We start from the raw sequence: 17,654 nt of genomic DNA, 5'->3' as shown, positions 1-17,654 counted from the left end.
AAAGTGAGTTGTTTGAATTGAATAATGAACACCAGAGACGATATTGTAATTCTTAATAGTAAAGCCTCATTTTTAACTGACCAAACAGATTCATGTGTTTTTATTTCTATAAAGTCGTTTGCCAAAGTAGCAGTTGGTACAAGTGTTGTAATGTCGTAAGTACATGACTTGACTTAAGTGCACTTAAAGTTACTCTGTTTCAATGACTTTACTTGTTTTAAGTCATTGTCTCAAAAACTTGGGTTTGTAGCCCCTGTAGCGTGTTAACCGAAGCGTGTCCTTTTTACATACTTGTTTGCACTGTTTTCGTGTGTTTTGTGTCTGCAACCACTGTTTTCGTGTGTTTTGTGTCTGCAACCGTTGTCATGTAGCGTGCAATTACATTTGGCGACCACGATCCAAGAAACTAATTATTCAGCTTTCAACAAGTTTAATGTTTGAAAATAAACATTCAAGTATGCAAAGCGCCGTTTCTCTAAAGCTTCCGACGTTTTGGGTCGAGGCCGTCGAGCAACCTTGAGTATGGTTTCAACAGTCCGATGCGCAGTTTCACTTAGGAAAAATTACGTGCGATGAAACATAAGTACTGCCTCGTCATATCCGCCTTGGATCATCACTTGATCGATTTATTGGAAGATCCTCCAGAAATAAACAAGTACAACGCTATAAAGGAGCAAGTGATTTTAAAATGACTTAAGCCGGGTTGTCCTGTGTCCTATAGGGTTAAAAGAAATCAGTCTTGCAATGTTTGGCCCGCGACCTTTAGTATTTAGAGTTATCCGGCTCTTTATGAAAACGATTTTGGTGACCCGTTGCCTAATTGTTTTGCAGTTTATCAATTTAAAGCAATTTGTACCATAATAGCTGAGCACAAGAAATCCAGCACTTCTTCAGAAAGAGCGTTCCGCCAATGAACCATGTCAGACAGTTTATTACCTAGCGTTCTGGTAGGCTAGTTTGGAAAAGTAAAGCCTTACCTTAAGGCAGGTGTGCCTTTGCAGTTATGTAGTTTGCGAATGCAGCCTACTGATAGGTAGACAGGGTCCGCTAATTTATCTTTGCATTGTGCCTTTAATATTTAACCGAGAAAACGAACACCTAGCATCTTTGTGTGAATACAGTCGTTTGATTGAGGTAACCCGACTTACATAGTGCGTGGTTTTTAAAAGTAAATATTGGAGAAATAGTTCTAAAGCCTAAGGCTAAGTGGATAGTACAACGGCAGATAGCATAACTCTGAACTTTGAAAGTTGTTCACCAAAGAAGCGTTGCTTTATACTGGAAGTGTTAGGGATTCGTTAAGCTAAAAACCCGAAGCTTAGGTAATGGGAGACGTTGTAACTGCACTGTTAATGGCATAACTTTACTGATTTTACTTTGCAAAAAAACCGTGAACTTAGTACAAAGTGAGTTGTTTAAATTGATTAATGAACACATGGCCAAAGCAATCAAGTTATAACGAGCCTCGCTGGCGGGAAGCGATTAATCTTTTTATCGTAGTGTCATTACTGATTCGTTGTAAATAGTTATTTGTTTATGTTTTATATAAAGTCGATTTATCGCTGTGAGGTAACAGTTTTAAGTTATTTAAGTTGATAGTTTGCCTACTCAGGGTGTCTAGTCTTTTTCTGCTTCAAGAAGCGGTGTTTCAAATGAAATACTCTTACTAGTTCAAGTTCAAAATTTTTGCCCCACACACTGTGCTGCTTTATATGTATCCATCCAATATCCATGAGGCGTCAGCGTTTTTCGGGCGGCAGGTCGATTGCTTGCCGATAAATCATTAAGTGTCCGTCAAATGCCATTGGGCGAGAGGTTTCGCAATTCCCTTAAGGAGCGTTAAGTTGCAAAAGAAACATTCCATAGTAAAACGCATAAGGTACGCTGTAAGGTTACTCAAGGTCATTTTAGGCCAATATTAAGCTAGATTATGTCAAGTCATAGTAATTCATTATAACCGAAAAACCAACAATCATTTCGACGAATGTTCGCTTGGCTCAGTACAAAACAGAGCCGAATATAAACAAATACCTTCCCACCATCAAGCTTTGTAATGACTAAATATATTAACTTAAATTAAAATAAGTGATATATTAAATTTTGGAGAAACTAAGTGCATTGATTCGTTGGTTAATGGCTGTATTTCGTATTAACGTGGAGAAGTAAAACAAGGAAAAAACACGTAGAAACAATGCTAAATATTTTAAAAGCATGGGGGCCACGAGGGTTGGGATCCTTTTAAAGGGGGCCACGAAGCATAAAAGGTTGAGAACCACTGCACTAGATCTTACCATCCTCAAGCCAACGGTCTCATCGAACGCTTTCACCGGCATTAAAAAAGCGTTTGAATGGCACGAATGCAGGCAGCAAACTGGCAGACGAGTTGCCCTGGGTCCTGTTAGGAATTCGGGCTACGCCAAAAATAGGATTTAAAAGCATCAAGCTCGGATGTTTTCTGGAACAATTTCCCTGTCGAAATTTTATTCCTCACGCAATTAACTTTGGTGAGCCAACAGAGTTTTTTCAAACATTTCTAAACTGAATAGGTAATCTTCTCCATACGCCAAAATCAAAGCATTAATATAATGTTACCGTTGGTGTTCCAAGCAGTGTTTTAAAAAAGTCATTTTGAAATAACTTAAGTCCCAGTCAAGTCATAACTCCAAGTCAAGTCTTCTGCAAAAAAAACAAAACAATTCGAGTCCAAGTCAAGTCATTTTGAGAGCAAGTCAAATTCAAGTCATGCCATTGACATATAACTAAATTGTTAAACTATTAAAATTAGTAAACTCGTCCGAATATAAGCAACAGTTTAACTAAAAAATAACGCAAACGCAATATGCAGCACTAAAGTGTTTAATGCGCAAAATTTGAGATAAATTTTAATAAAAAACACCTAATTTAATCCCAAGTCATTTGCAAGTCCAAGTCAAGTCATTTGTCCAAAACACTTAAGTATTGTCAAGTCATTTAGGTCAAACAACTTAAGTCAGGACAAGTCATTACAACACTGGTTCCAAGTGACTTGTTAGTTGTAAATATGTTTTTGTTCGGAAATATGTGTTTCTGTCCCCTTTGAATTCTTATAAGGGCTCATTTAAGGTTTACAAACGCCACGCTAATTATTTCGTCTGTATAGACACCTGCCTTTCAACGTTAGTGTTTGCAATTGTCTTTGTCGTGTGTTTTTCTGTTTGCGTGTCGCGCACGTGGCCAACGGTGTCATTCATTGCTGAACAAATGCAAGCAATAAAATTGGATTATTTCCGCGAGGAATTTTACAGAAATTTAGCCATCTCAAAGTGTTACGGTCATTGTATTTGGGGTGTCTGGCATGGTGCTCCCCTTAATCCATCCCTGTTTGTTATGCATTCCGGCAAAAGTGTAAAATTTGTGTGTGCAATGCGATGTTATTGTTCGCCAGCAGGATACGAAAAGAAGGAAACTGACCGTAACAAAACAGATGTATTCGATATCAGGTCACGTGTTTTTGATATTTATGAGACGTAATTAGAGTGACGGTATTTTCGAAGAGAATAATTTCTGTTAATTGGTTTGTAAGTGTTGGTAAACTATGTTTACTTATGTATTTTTTTTAATTTTAATTAAGTCACTTTGCAAACGTTTTTTGTGTCAGACTTAGACAATACCTTGTGATTTAGAACGGTTCAACATAACATAAGGAATATTTAAATGTGGGCTACCATTTTAAGAACGATTTTTAAGAATTTGGGGGCATAATTTTTGGAGGTTTAGGTAGTTGAAAATAATCAAAAAGATATTCGAAACTTTCAAATGTTACCTACCTCTATATGGGCTTCGATGTTCCTACTACAATTTTTAAGAGGTTTTTTCTTTTCCTAAAAAAAGTGAACGGTCCCCCGAAAACACTGAAAAATCTCCAACCATTATGTCCTCACGGTTTAGGTATTTTAAATAAACGTCATGTAACGTGACGTAATGACGAGCGTTTTTTTCACATTTGACAGGCCGTTTTGTCAAACTTAACATAAGCTTTTGCAGGTATTTGGCAGCAAATATAATTTGTTCAAAAAGTCGTTTCTTTGGTTTTACGTTTTTTAATAGCTTGATCTGCTCAACCCGTTTCATTTCCTGGGGATTCCCCTCTTAGACGATGAGCTGCGAAAAGATTCCAGAAATGTGAGTTTTTTTTGTGTGAGCTCGTATGCACAACATGTTCAACTATTTATATAAATACTGCTGAAGACAATACACAGCCTTTCATACAAGACCGAGGTTGGCATTTTAAAGTTTAGAACTGTTTTTCATGTTTTAGTAGTGATCTTTACTGCTGCGAAAATGTATGTTTGTTTTCCATTGACAGTAGGATTCTGCGTGTAGATCACTGCTCAATTTAAAAACCCGAAAAAAAAGGCCTAAACCGGCACCGTCAGTTCCTGTTAAGGCTAAGTAGATGTTCCTTTGACAAAAGTGTGATACTGTGTTTTGCCCGGATTTTTAAACGTTAAATTTAATTATGAATAAAGAGTTATTCGAAACGTTCAAAATGCTACCTACTTCTGTATGGGCTTTGATATTCTTATTACGTCTTACTACAACCTCCAACCATTATGCTCCTAAATTTAATTGTTGTTCACAATACGTGCGCATAAGTCTTGTACATTCCAATGAACAAACACAAACAATAGCGAATGTTTGGTGGCCGAAAAAAAGGGTTTTGAGGATTATAGTAGGTCAGAACTTTACGCCTTTGGTGCACTTAATGATAAACAATCCATTTGCCGTCGGCTGCATTGCATAATAGCCTATGTGTTTACCGTCGTTTTGGGTATGTTTTTGTAAGTGTGCCGCCAAGAATTTTAACCCCGTAGCGCAAGTGACAAAAGCTTGCGGAGTACTGTCTTAAACTGCCTTTTTTTAAGTAAGGCATTTTCTTGCTTGTTATAACCTAACCTAGGGTTTCCCAAACTTTTCATTCTGTGATCCTTTTTAACAAAACGTTTCAATTGGCTTTGCCATTTTTTGCAAGTTACAACTTGTTTATGGAATGCGCATTAAACAGACTTTGACATTTTCATTTAAAAAAGCACAATTTATAAAGATTAATTCAAATCAAGTAAAACTGATGATGCCCTTCACCTGGCAATTGGATATTTTAAGATTTAACACCTTTGCTTGCTATTTTTATTCGATAAAGTTCACTTCTCAAGCTTGGCAAATTATAAAGAACATCTTAAAAATCAAAAATTAGCCCGCACCTTGATTGCCTGTATACGTTAAATATCCTACAGTTCTGCAACCCACAACGGCTTGAAATCGCAGCCAGATGTAAACAGCAAACGGTTCTGTATCGACTTTGATGACGTATTAGAAGCAGGGCGGCGCATCGGGCCTTTCATCGTCCAAACTCCGATGGTTCAGTGTTCGACTCTCAACCGGCGCTCTGGTTTCACGGTTCATTTGAAGGCGGAAAACTTGCAGACGACTGGAAGTTTCAAGTACAGAGGAAACACCAACGCGGTAAAATGCTGTTCATTAACTCAAAGCTGGTGTTTTCAAAGCAAAATAGACAGCTTTGTTTCCTTAAGATTCCAATAGTTAGGTAGCCTACACTACGCACGGATCCGTAATTGTTGCTTGAAAATGAACTGATGATAAAACAAGTGCGTTTCGAAACGTCTTTATTAAGATCGTGTCGATTAATTTGACTTCACAATAAAAATAACTTCAAAAAGCTGGTGTTAAGCAAAATAGAAAGTTTTGTTTTTTCCTTTAAACTATGCACGGATTTTTTGTAGCTTGAAAATGAAATGATTATGATAGAAATGCATATAGAACGTCATTTATTAAGATGATGTGGACCTTTTTAATTTAACTTTTATTTTCAAGATTCCCATATGTTTAATAAAATAACATAAATATCTATAACAATATTATAATTGCCTGTGTCGAAATAAGTTCTAAATCGTCCAAATAACATCTAAAGTCGTAGGGAGAGGGTATGGAGCATCGCGTGCCGCTGTTAGGCCCAAGCCGTTCTGCTGTCACAGTTGTTGGACCGTTGTCTGGGGTCAGGGGTGGACTGGGGCGAATTAGGATAACTATAGAGCTGTAGGTGAATTGAAGGCATGGACTCTTGATCTTTTTTCACGCGAATCCTTAAAAACGTTTAGGTTTGTGTGGATCAGGATCGGCATTGAATATTTAGAGATTACGTTAAAATCAGTGGGTTTAAGAAACTGTTTTTATCTGTGTTTTATTCCACAAAGTTGGTCCTTTTGTTTTTCCTGATTAGGCCGACTAATTTCGGTAAGCCTTTCCGAGGACATCCGGTGTACTTCTGTATGGGTTTTGATAATTATTCCGCGACTAACTAACAACTTTCAAGTCTGTAGTCTTCGAAATTTCATAGGTTGAACTGCTGATGGAGAAAGAAGCGGACCTTAAGTGCACAGTTACCTACAGCTGCGGAAATCACGGACAAGCTCTCGCCAAGGCCTGTCAAGTCCGAGGTGTAAAGAGCGTGATCGTTGTTCCTCCGAGCGCCGGAAGATGCAAGAGAAAAGCCATCAGGAGCTATGGAGGAGAAGTCCTCCAGGGAGGAGACACAGAACAAGATCTCGTTGATTTGGTGGAGGCGGTTTGCAAAGAGAGAGGAGCTGTCTTCATGACTCCGGCAAGACACCCGGCTTATCTATCCGGGTACGGAACGATCGCTGTGGAAATGATCCGGGAGCATCCGGAGCTGGAGGCTCTTGTGATCCCTGTTGGAGAAGGAGCGTTTATGGGAGGCGTCGCGATCGCAGCGAAGAGCCTTAATCCCAGCATCCGGATTTTTGCAGCTGAGCCGGCCAACGCTTGCGGCTTCCACATCTCAATGAAGGAGGGAAAGAGGACTGATGTGAAGAGGAACTTCGACACAATCGCGGACGGAGTGGAGTGTGACATCGCGGAGAACGCTTGGGACATCATGGAAGAGATGGTGGAAGCATCCTTCGTAGTTGGTGAGGAGGAGATCATCGAAGCGACGAAGATGATTTGGAAGCGAGCTAAGCTTGTGATTGAGCCAACTTCTGGAGTCGCAGTGGCTGTTGTTATGAGCGAGGCGTTTGCTCAAGTCGCAAAGGGTAAGTTGCGACACGTTGGGCTCGTGATGTGCGGAGGAAACGTGGACATGGACTCCTTCTGCAAGTTCTTCTCCTAGCGGCTGTTGCCTGAGAATATTTTTGGTCCGTGAAAAACGCGGATTTTTCTATAGCGGCGAAAGCTTTTGTTTAAACCAGTGGTTCTCAAACATTTTTGGCTTTAAGAAACTTACAAAGTTAAAAAATATTTTCAGCATACTTTCTACAAATAAGAATATAATTACTTGACAATCACCCCTAACACACGGCTATGCAATAAGTAAATGTGTTACTATGTTGGTTTTCCTAATGTATGGTCCGCATTAGGTTACATATAGTCGGTTAAAAATAACTCCCGCTTAAAAAATAACCCCGAGTTTAGCGATTACGTTTAGCCCAGAGTCAGCACTCTACAGCCTGTATTTTACCCATTTACTTATTTAAAATAAGGTGGCTATTATTTAATCCACTCAATTCATCCACCCACAGAACTTGGATGGAAAATATTACACCATAGGCTATTCCACCTTTACAATTTGCAATTTGCTGCCTTAGCACTTTCGAAATCTCGTACTGCGCACGTCGGACTCGGTACTCAGAGTCTTAAGTAGGCCTACTCAGTCCCGAGTCCCAAATCCGACTCCAGAAAATCATGCTCCTTTTTTTTAATTTAGTGGGGTACAAAGTCACGCTTGAGAAGCCCTGTTTTGATTTCCTGGTACTATATATACGGATAGAGGGGTAGGAAGGCATTTAGACACCGAAGCCGACTTTTAACATTCTTTCCGGCGCCATTTGACGACGTTTTTTAGGAAATATTTAATACTCGAAAAATGCCTACAAGTGTGATTTCAAAATATGCAATTCTTGGATACATTTTTTTTAATTTCACTAACGCAGGGGCCATCAAACTAGGGCCTTGGCGCCAGATCCGGTTCGCAGAGTTAATTGTGGGGGCTTTCAAAGTATTCCTTAATAAAGCCCCGTCGAAATGTCGTCGGATACAATTCCAACTAAATTTTAAACTGTGTGACAATTTGTTGAAGCTTACTACAGTTTTTATCGAATAGGTATTCATATTTTTTTGCTTAACGATAATTAACTTTATAAAGTTGGACATAATTTTAAATCTGGCCCGCGATTGTCTTCAGGGCCTTGAAAAGTTTGGCAACGCCTGGACTAGGTTGATATTATTGAAGAGACAATATCACCAAAACTACTTCGTTATTTTTAGGTCTAATTAAAGCAAATTAAATGCGTAACTTTTTTTCCAATGTTGGCAGATAAACGTGTCTATTTTAATACATTAGTTAGAACATATCATTTTCGTAAAGTGAGCTTCAAACCAAGTTTTACAAGCGTAGAAAAAAAATAGGTCTAAAGTAATATATTATCATATAAAAAGTATAATTTAACGACATCCTGCACTGTTTTAATTCTATAAAACGTATTTTAGGGAAAAAATATTGTTGTTTGCCGTTCTATCTGTTTTGCTTGTTTCGTTTATCGTCAAAACATCTAAAAAATTGCTAATATACAAGAATATTTAATCACCTTTTTTTGCAGAATTAAATCACTTTAATTCAGTCACGAAAGTGGAACATATTTGCGACTTCAATTAAAATACAGGTAAACTATAATCTAAGAAATCGTTACCGGTACAAATGCTTTTGCAGAAATGTTAAAAGCTTTGTATAGATATCCTATACCAGGGGGAACTTTTTTAAGGTGGCTTCTCAAAATTTTTATTTTGGTTGGTATGGGCCAGGGTTAGCAGACGACATAACATTTTTAAAGCTTCAAATAAGACCTCGCGAATCTGCTGTTTTCGGTTCAATTGTGGTGAAACTTAAATACCCTGGCCTATACGCTTTTCAAAATTTCTTTCTTATAACAAACGTAATCTTTTTGCACCAAAACGTAAAATACTTAGTAGAATAAAAGCTTCTATAATTATATGCTGCTATGATAATTATGCACTCTTGGTGTGTGATATTTTACGTTGTTAAAGAGTTAAAAATATTCATAAATAACCGGTTGGTCTAACAACATTTCAAGTAATTAGCACAAAACATTGGCCTAATAAAAATAATAGAAAACGCCGTTAAAATAGAAAAAACAACTGTGTGGTATGCTGCATTACCTTTATCGTAAGTCATTTTTTACAGGTATTTAATTAACGCAAAAAGCCAGTGTCACTTAATAAACCTAAAATTCGCTAAAGCCAATACTAACTTGACTGACCTCTGTACGAACCATTAAAAACTGGAAGCAATTACAAAAAAAATAAAGCAAACTGAAACAGGTATTATACACCGACTTGCGAAAAGCATTTTTTAAATAAGCAAATTGTAGCGTCACAGAAGACCCCGATTGTGAGGTAATACGCAAACTGACATGTAATTGTGAATTAACCACAGGGATGTCCAATATTTCAAAGGTTATTCTGATACCGCAGGGTAACTGTTTTTAACACAGATCCCCCAAACAACGTTTTGCTTCACGAGGACAATGGTCGGCATGGAAATTTTAGAGATGACGTCATAAAATCAGTAAACCTCAGAAACCCTTGCTATGCCCGTATATTTTAGAGATCAAACTGCGACCTTTCGATTTCATACCACTTGTGTTTTTGCTATATGGTCAAAAACAACAAAATAACTGGATTGAAACGTCTATTTTAACCATGTTCATCAAGCCCTAATTAGCTTTAGCTTTTTAAATTTACATACCTTCATTTGTAACTTTCTAACTTATTTAATTCCCAGGTAGAAAACGTTGAATTTTCAAACAGAAAAATGGCGGAAATGCTAACATACATTTGTCTAACAAACGACGCCACCATAGTATCAGACGATAGCAGCTATCATTTATTGGGTATCGGCTCTGCTCTGATAGTATTGGACATCCCTAAAAACAGTAATCAATCGCTTTTCAAAGAGGCGCCAGTGTTTTTAACGCCCGATTGTTGCTTCTTGTCTTTGGCGTAGGTCTTCATGTAGAAGTTAAGGAATAGCGATGTCAGACTGATGCCGTATATAAGGGTGATCTTGCTGTGCCACTTTGAGAAGTCGCAGTCAGTGAGCAGCATGTAAGGACAGATGTAAAGGATGAACATGAATTGGATCTGCGGGTGGGAAATAATGTACAGTGTTGAAAATGGGTGACGGAAAAATCAGCAAAATTAAATAAATTAGGATTTTTTGCGAAAAACAACGTTACTTTTGCGCCGCACTGGCTGGAGGCTGTATAGTTAGATGTAGAATGAATATCAAAGCCCACACAGAAGTATAGGTAGCATTTTGTGAATGTTTCGAATAAATCTTAAGATAATAGTTGGAGGTTGTATAGTTACACGCACAATGAATATTAAAGTCCATACAGAAGTAGGTAGCCTTCAAAAACATAAATATTAAAATTTTATCTATATTTTTGGCAGAAGTATGTTTGCTCGAAGCCAACGCAAGATATGTATAAAAGTTTCAGTTGATTAGCGGCACAATTTTCAAAGATATGACACACTCTAAAAATCGCAGCGCACCAAGTTTGCCGGGGTGAAAAATGATCATTATTTAGGGGTGTCTGACCGCCCCAAATATCTGCCCAGGGGCCCAGAATACACCTTAGACACCCTAAACTCGGCGTCCAGGGGGCCTTTAGTGAGAAAGTGGTCCATAACTCGAACGTAAGTCTTACCAGTTGAATGACGGTGATGTATTTCTTCCACCACAGATACTTCCTCATGTGCGGCCCAATTGCGGACAGCAGGTAGTAGCAGTACATTACAACGTGCACAGTGCAGTTAACGCCGCCGAACATGAAGGCTAAAAACACGTTTTTCTATTTTAGAAAGTCATTTTTTTCCGATTTTGTAATAAAATAAATCATCTATAGGTAATTTGAAGCATACAAAATATAAAAAATATATATTGCTATTTTTTAGCATAGCCTATGCTTTTAAGTCGATAAAATTTACATTTAGTTAAACTCGAGTTAGATTAGAACTATATAATAAGAATTAGAGCACACAAGCAATTCACAAATAACGTTAGAATTTGAAATAGCCGCTTATTGCTCTAATTCTCCGAATTAAACAACTAGAATTATCTATAGAAGTGCTTTTCTTTTATGATAAAATGTATTGCAAATGGCCGCGAATCATTAAACATTTGCTGAGTACTTTTTCAAGTTTTGTAAAGGTTACATAAAAGGGTACCCGTTTCACCTATTGATATTTTAAGTCTAGACTGTTGTAGTTGCCCAGACGTTTGTAAATGGCCTATTCGGCAACGTGGTGAAAACGAGTAAGACTAGCAATCGACTGATATTGTCGTAAACTCAACGATGGAAAAAAGATTAGGTCCAAAATAAAGTTTCACAAAAGTCTGAATACAACAAAAAAACGGCTATCGACTTACTAACGCCGCCGGCCAAGTACTTGACCGTTATCCACCAAAGCATGATCATGGACGAGTGATGGTAAACGTGAAGGAAGGAGATCTGGTTGTACTTCTTGCGCAGGGCGAACATCAGCGTCTCTGCTAGCTCGATGTACTTGGAGAAGTAGTAGAGCCAGTTCACGCTTGCCAGCTGCAATCAACAATGCAAGTTTAAACGACCAAGGCCTGTTCAGGCTTAAAAAGGAACAATTAAGGCCTAAACAGGTCTTCTTAAAATGACATTTTTACTGAGCAATCAAGGCCTGGCCAGATCTTCTTAAAATGACTTAAATTTCCAGCCAAGCTTTTTAAAACAAGTTAAGTCTAAATCGAGCACACCTTCAGAAAGACGTTCGATAGTTAAAGCATTAACTGATGATGATACAAGTGCGTATCGAAATGTCAAGATGATGTCGGTTTAGTCGACCTTTTTTGCTTTGAGATTCATTATTATTTAGCTAAATTACAGATCCGTGCATACTGTCCCTTAGTTAAGTCCAAGCCAAGTCATTTTTAACCAATACTAAGTCAAGTCCGATCGGCCAATAATCTAGGACCTAGGTCTTTACTTAGCCAAGCCAATTCCAAGGCAAGTCATTAAACTCATAAATTAAACGTTTTGCAATAAAAAATTAAGACCCGGTAAGCAGGGTTGTGGAGTCGGTGAAAAACAACCAATGTCTGACTCGTGGCAAAAAAACACATAAAGTCGGGTCATTCTCCCGACAAATGTGGAATTTCGCCGAGTCCGACTCTACAGTCGTACCCATATACATAACTAAAACTTTAGGTGAATATGTGAATATACAGCAATTCACTCATGGGGATGTCACATAACTTACCACAATACGTCGTAAATATATATTGTTTTTATTACTGGCGCATAAAGTAAAAAATCGTCTAGTTTGGCCACGCTGGTTTTCTTGTTTGCTTTGAGGATTATCTTAAACTTACCCGCATTGGAAGAGCATCGTTGCTGAAGTCCACCTTTTGACATTTCCAATCGTAACCCGCCAAATACGCAGTGGCAAAAAACTGTGGAAAAATTTAGGTGGTTGGTTAAATGGGTCGAAACTTTTTTCATGAAGATTTTTTTTTTCATTTTTTATGAATTGTCTTTTTATACATTGTCATTTGTCGTGTGGTGATTCCGTGTTAAAGTCGTTTTACTTCTGTCTAATTTCTCGGAAAATTAAAAACTGTCAGTTCTCCATGTGTGTATTTTTTGTAATAGTCCTTTCGTCTTAAGTTTTTATTCATTTTTGTGGAAGTGTCATTTGGCGATAATGTTATAAGGTAATGTAATCTCGGTATAGTTTCATTTTGTGGTCATGTAATTGCGCTGTATTATGTTTTTGCAGTCGTCTTTTCGCTTTAAGGTCAATTAGCGGTAGTGTCTTTTTTCTATTGTTTGTGACCCTTTTGAGTTAGACCTTTTTCCTTGCTGCACCCCTTTCAAATCACCAAACAATTCTCGCAACTCCTTCTAGAATCGCTTAAATAACAAAACCATTCTAATTTTATTTTTATACAAGTAATTGATGACACAATAACACAACACAAAAATGTGAGTTAGATTTACATTTAATTAGGCAAAGAATAAATTACAGTAATACATTTTAAGTGTCTGATTTAGCTTCCCCACACCCCCTTTTCTCGAATCCTTGGGTTAAAAAACAGTCCTCGAATCCTTGGTTAAGATACCATGCTTTAGAAGCCATTTAAACGAAACATCCTTACCTCATAGAGCATATACAGCGACAGCAAAACTAGGGCGGCGTTGTAAGCTATGAGCAGTGGTCTAAGGTCGTAGGTGGGTAAGTTCTTGGTGAGGGTGCGAGCATTCCAGCATAAGTACACGTACACTGCCACTATTGCCAGCGGATAGACGGGACTGTACACCAACGGCCAAGACTGCGTGCGCGGGTCTAAGAAGATAAGTGAAAAGTGGCTGTTGATTAGGTGGCAGTCTTACGATTGAAGAACACCTTTTGTCGTGTCACCATATACTACAAGTATCATAACAGTTTTCAGTAACAACACATTGACAAGAACTCAATGTACACTTGCAAGACTGAGTGTGCGGGTCTAAGAAGATATGAGAAAAGTAAGTGATTAGACAAGGGGTCGTTTTGATTAGGTGGCAGTCTGAAGAATACCTTTTGTCATGTCATCATATACATTTATACAACAAGAAACAAAACAGTTTTCAGGAACAACACATTGACAATAACTTAATAGTGTACACTTGAAAGACTGGATGCGCTGGTCTAAGAAGATAAGCGAAAAGTGCTTGTCAATCAGACAAAGCATCATATTTTACTTGTAATTAGGACTCGATACACGAATTAAGGATACTTGACATACACGATATTTTGGCCCAAAGTTTCGTGATCCGATCTGTAGCGTATTTGACAACATATTTTAACGATACAAAGTAAAATAAAAATACGGTAAAATACAGTCCATTTTCCGATATAAAATGACGTCATTACTATGCTAAACTAAAAAAATAGATAACATTTAATCGTTTATTGTTAATTTTTCCAAGTTGTTATGTCAAAATTAGCTTTAGCGTTGGAAAAAAATAGTTACCAACAGTAACCACCTACTGCTTTTAGATAAATTTACAGTTTAGGTAGAATCGCTTGGATGGACCACAATATTATGCCTGAAAAAACACCCTAGTATCGAACGAGTGCACATACTAACACTTGGTAACGTTTTGAATAAATCCTTGTTCATTTTTAACATCGGAATGCTACATACTTCTGGGCTTTGGTATTCATTCAACGCCAAACTACAACATCCAGCCATCATGATTTAAACTTTAATTCAACAGTAAGGTAAAAAACAAACATTCAACAGTAAGATGAAAAGTAAACTTACCTATATAATCGTCTATGGCGGAGTTGTACAGTTCTACAGAGTAGGACCACGCCTTTGTGGTCATTTTTCCAAGTCGTGAATTTAGGCTCTTGATGAACAAGGTAGAAAACCAAGCAATTTACAGCACTTGAATTTCTACGATCGTTAGGCGATTGCTACTGAATGTTTATTATGCTGTTAAAACATAACATTTTGTATATTAAACTGTATATATATATATATATATATATATATCAACTAAATTATTTGGCAGAAATTGCATTTTGTAGAAAGATCGAGTCTACAGGGCACTATATAGGCTAATTGTGTATAGACACAAAAAACGTGAAAATATTACACGGCGCCTTCACGCTAAAAGCATTGAGAAAAAAAATATAAAGAAGCAATTTACAGCACTTGAATTTCTACGATCGTTAGGCGATTGCTACTGACTGTTTATTTTGCTGTTAAAACATAACATTTCGTATATTAAGCTGTAAGCATTCAAATCACAATTTTTTAACTTTCAGACAACAGCTGGCATCAGTTTAAAATATGCGAAACTTTAACGAAATATTTTCGCTCACTTAAAAGTCTTATAAGCAGGTTTACCATTCGGTAATTATAAAATCAAATATCTGCCCAACGCAGCATATAGTGCGGTAATCTTGTTTTAAAAGTTGGACAGGCGTTACTCACGATATAAGGCAAAATTGAGAAGCTGTATAGAAAATTACATTAGCTAAATAATTTGGCAGAAATTGCATTTTGTAGAGAGTATGAGTCTACATGGCACTTTATAGGCTGTGTAGAAACATATAGAAAACGTCAACATTTTACACGGCGCCTTCACACTAAAAGCATTGGCATGTCATAATGCATTACATACTAAAAATTGAGAAAATATAAAGAAGCAATTTACAGCACTTGAATTTCTAGGATCGTTATGCGATTGCTACTAACCGACAACCGTGTATTGTGCCGTTAAAACAAAACATTTTCGCTCACTTAATAATCTTATAAGCAGGGTTTTACCATTTAGTAATTATTTCTTGGATTGGTGCATTTTTAAGATGGGCTTAGTTTTTTTTTCTAAGTTTAAGTTTTTAGAATGTTTTTTTAACTACCGGGACTTAATTATCTTGATACTAAGCTTAAGAAAGTCCATTATTGTACGTCACAAAGATACGTCATAACGTGACGTCACACAGTAACATCAAAACGTAACGTCATAAAAGGTAACCTTAGGAACGTCACACAGTTGTTTTTTTTTTCGTAAGAGTTTTAGGTTAAAGAGGTGTTACTTTCAAAACAAAAAACATGTTATCGATTCACGCAAAGCGAAAAAACACCATATTGTGCAGCCTGTTGTAGTTATCAAGTTGTTTGCAGGTTAAACAGGTCCGTCACTTTTGGAACCAATGTTAATTAAAGTCAATCTAGTTTTTTTTCACGGGAAAACGATAGCGAACAGTTTAAATGTAATACATCAATCTACGACAAGCTTGTGTAGAAAAAGAGGAAATTATTAACCTAATAATGGTTTCACAGCCTATTAATCAAACAACTTCGCCGCTGGTCTGCTGAAAAGTTACATTTTTGCCTTGCATGAAAGCCAGCACAAAAAAACTTACATTAATGCGTTTTTAACTAAAAATTTGCAAAGACTGTAATCATGCCTTTTCAAACATCATTTTCTTTAATGCACTTTAAACAATATTTCTCAACCAATGAGTCACGACCATAAAATGTGTAGTCGTTAAATTTGTTTGGGTCGTCGACCGCAGTAGTTCACATGGCCAGACTTATTGGAATTTGTTGCGAGCAATATCTCACAAACTTGAGAAAATCGCAAAGCACATGGCTCCTATTAATTCAATTTGAACTTGTTAATGCTAATGTGTTATGTTTTGTTCGCTCACAAAAAGTCCAATAAAGTGAAGTGGGCCGCTACAGCTCCGCTGTTATACTGAAAAGTTTGAGAAACACTCACTTTCAGCGTACATCATACATATTATCAAGTAAAACTCATAGTTAAAAACATGAGTAAAAACAGGATCAGACGTTTTGTTTAAAAGGAAAATATGTTTCGCCAAGTGGCATCGTCAGTTCCTTAATTCGAATTCATTCACAGTGATCGACTGGCTATAACCTGTCGCCGATGGTTTTGGATTCTATAAAGATACACCCTATTGTTCATACATATTATAATACGAAAAACACCCAAAACCTTTACGTGTACTTGCAGCCATTCTAACCTTTCCAAATAAAAAGCTCATACCGTGAAGGCATACGACTTTTAAACTTACTGTAGCGCAACTAATGCGCGGCAGTCGTAAAAATTTTATGCGGTTGCGAAATAGTTCTCCTATCATTTGGAATATTCCTCAAACGGGACTATAGCTTAGTCATTGCAAAATATCGAAGGCACACAAGCATTCGATATAGGGAACCCCTAATAACAACGCAATATTTGTTTTTCTTTTATTTTTCGATGACGCTTAATTGCGCTCTCCAATTTCTAATGGTAACTAATGATGAAGCTTCCTGTCTGTTTTTAAAGCGGGGAAAAAGACCGATAATGCTTGCTAAAGTGAATCATATAAAAAGCTGAACTAAACACGTAATAAGAATATCAAAGCCCATAGGTATCACTTTAAACGTTTCGAATAACTCTTTATTGCATTTTCAACAGTGTTACGTCTTACTACAACCTCCAACCATTATGCTCTAAACATGAACACCATACGTTAAATGTAACTGGATGCCTTATAGCTTTTTAACGGTATATAATTTTAAAATTTCGGACACAGCAAATATACAAAAAGCATTAGGCGAAAATGCACAATTTTTATTACATACTAAACTCTGGTAAAAACGCCTGCTAGACTGGGAACATCCACTCTATAGCGCTATAATTTGGAAAGCTACTGCTGCAGGCTGTCCTAGTTTTGGCACTGGGGTTTCCACATCAATAGGACCTTCGCGGATTTACCAATATCGATCCTACTGTTAAACTGGGACATCGCGTCTCAAAATGCACGTCGCAAGGGCATGCAATAAGTAACTGAAAATGGTTGCTACTCTATCTCGCGTTTCTAGCTTTCTGCGTTTGTCAGAGCCAAATTTTAACGTCCGTGCTTGTGAAAACCTTAATTCAAAGGTATTTTTAAAAACTTAACAATATTATAAAACCGGTTGCAATCTTTTTGTACAGCTGAACAGAAATACCGTCAAAATC

At 37.2% G+C, this 17,654-nt stretch overlaps 2 protein-coding genes across 2 annotated transcripts; one reads left to right on the top strand and one right to left on the bottom strand.

Moving 5' to 3' along the window:
* The first annotated feature begins 572 nt into the window (after nucleotides 1-572).
* Nucleotides 573-9,012, top strand: LOC146146741 (serine racemase-like). Its single transcript, XM_083387029.1, has 4 exons — nucleotides 573-677; nucleotides 865-947; nucleotides 5,274-5,502; nucleotides 6,395-9,012. Exons 1-4 carry the CDS (start codon nucleotides 573-575, stop codon nucleotides 7,184-7,186), a joined length of 1,209 nt encoding a protein of 402 aa, XP_083243155.1. The 3' UTR covers nucleotides 7,187-9,012.
* On the bottom strand, nucleotides 8,675-14,599 carry LOC146146740 (very long chain fatty acid elongase 4-like). Its single transcript, XM_083386660.1, has 6 exons — nucleotides 14,435-14,599; nucleotides 13,286-13,473; nucleotides 12,500-12,580; nucleotides 11,525-11,696; nucleotides 10,803-10,930; nucleotides 8,675-10,233 (listed from the first exon to the last, which is right to left on the bottom strand). The coding sequence occupies exons 1-6, from the start codon at nucleotides 14,496-14,498 to the stop codon at nucleotides 10,030-10,032; spliced, it is 837 nt and encodes a 278-aa protein (XP_083242786.1). The 5' UTR covers nucleotides 14,499-14,599; the 3' UTR covers nucleotides 8,675-10,029.
* Between the last annotated feature and the right edge of the window lie 3,055 nt (nucleotides 14,600-17,654).

Source organism: Ascidiella aspersa, chromosome 4 (genome assembly GCF_963924565.1).
Source record: "Ascidiella aspersa chromosome 4, kaAscAspe10.2, whole genome shotgun sequence".
Lineage (NCBI taxonomy): Eukaryota > Metazoa > Chordata > Ascidiacea > Phlebobranchia > Ascidiidae > Ascidiella > Ascidiella aspersa.
The sequence above is the reverse complement of the archived record's forward strand: the minus strand, read 5'-3'. Positions and strand labels throughout refer to the sequence as shown.

Bases quoted from the DNA above. Each gene is read 5' to 3' on its own strand.
- LOC146146741 (XM_083387029.1), top strand. From the start codon at position 573: ATGAAACATAAGTACTGCCTCGTCATATCCGCCTTGGATCATCACTTG. The intron at 678-864 runs GTGATTTTAAAA...GTACCATAATAG, and splicing joins ACAACGCTATAAAGGAGCAA to CTGAGCACAAGAAATCCAGC. The intron at 5,503-6,394 runs GTAAAATGCTGT...GAAATTTCATAG, and splicing joins ACAGAGGAAACACCAACGCG to GTTGAACTGCTGATGGAGAA.
- LOC146146740 (XM_083386660.1), bottom strand. From the start codon at position 14,498: ATGACCACAAAGGCGTGGTCCTACTCTGTAGAACTGTACAACTCCGCC. The intron at 13,474-14,434 runs GTAAGTTTACTT...TTATCTTCTTAG, and splicing joins CGCCATAGACGATTATATAG to ACCCGCGCACGCAGTCTTGG. The intron at 11,697-12,499 runs GTAAGTTTAAGA...TGTTGATTGCAG, and splicing joins ACGATGCTCTTCCAATGCGG to CTGGCAAGCGTGAACTGGCT.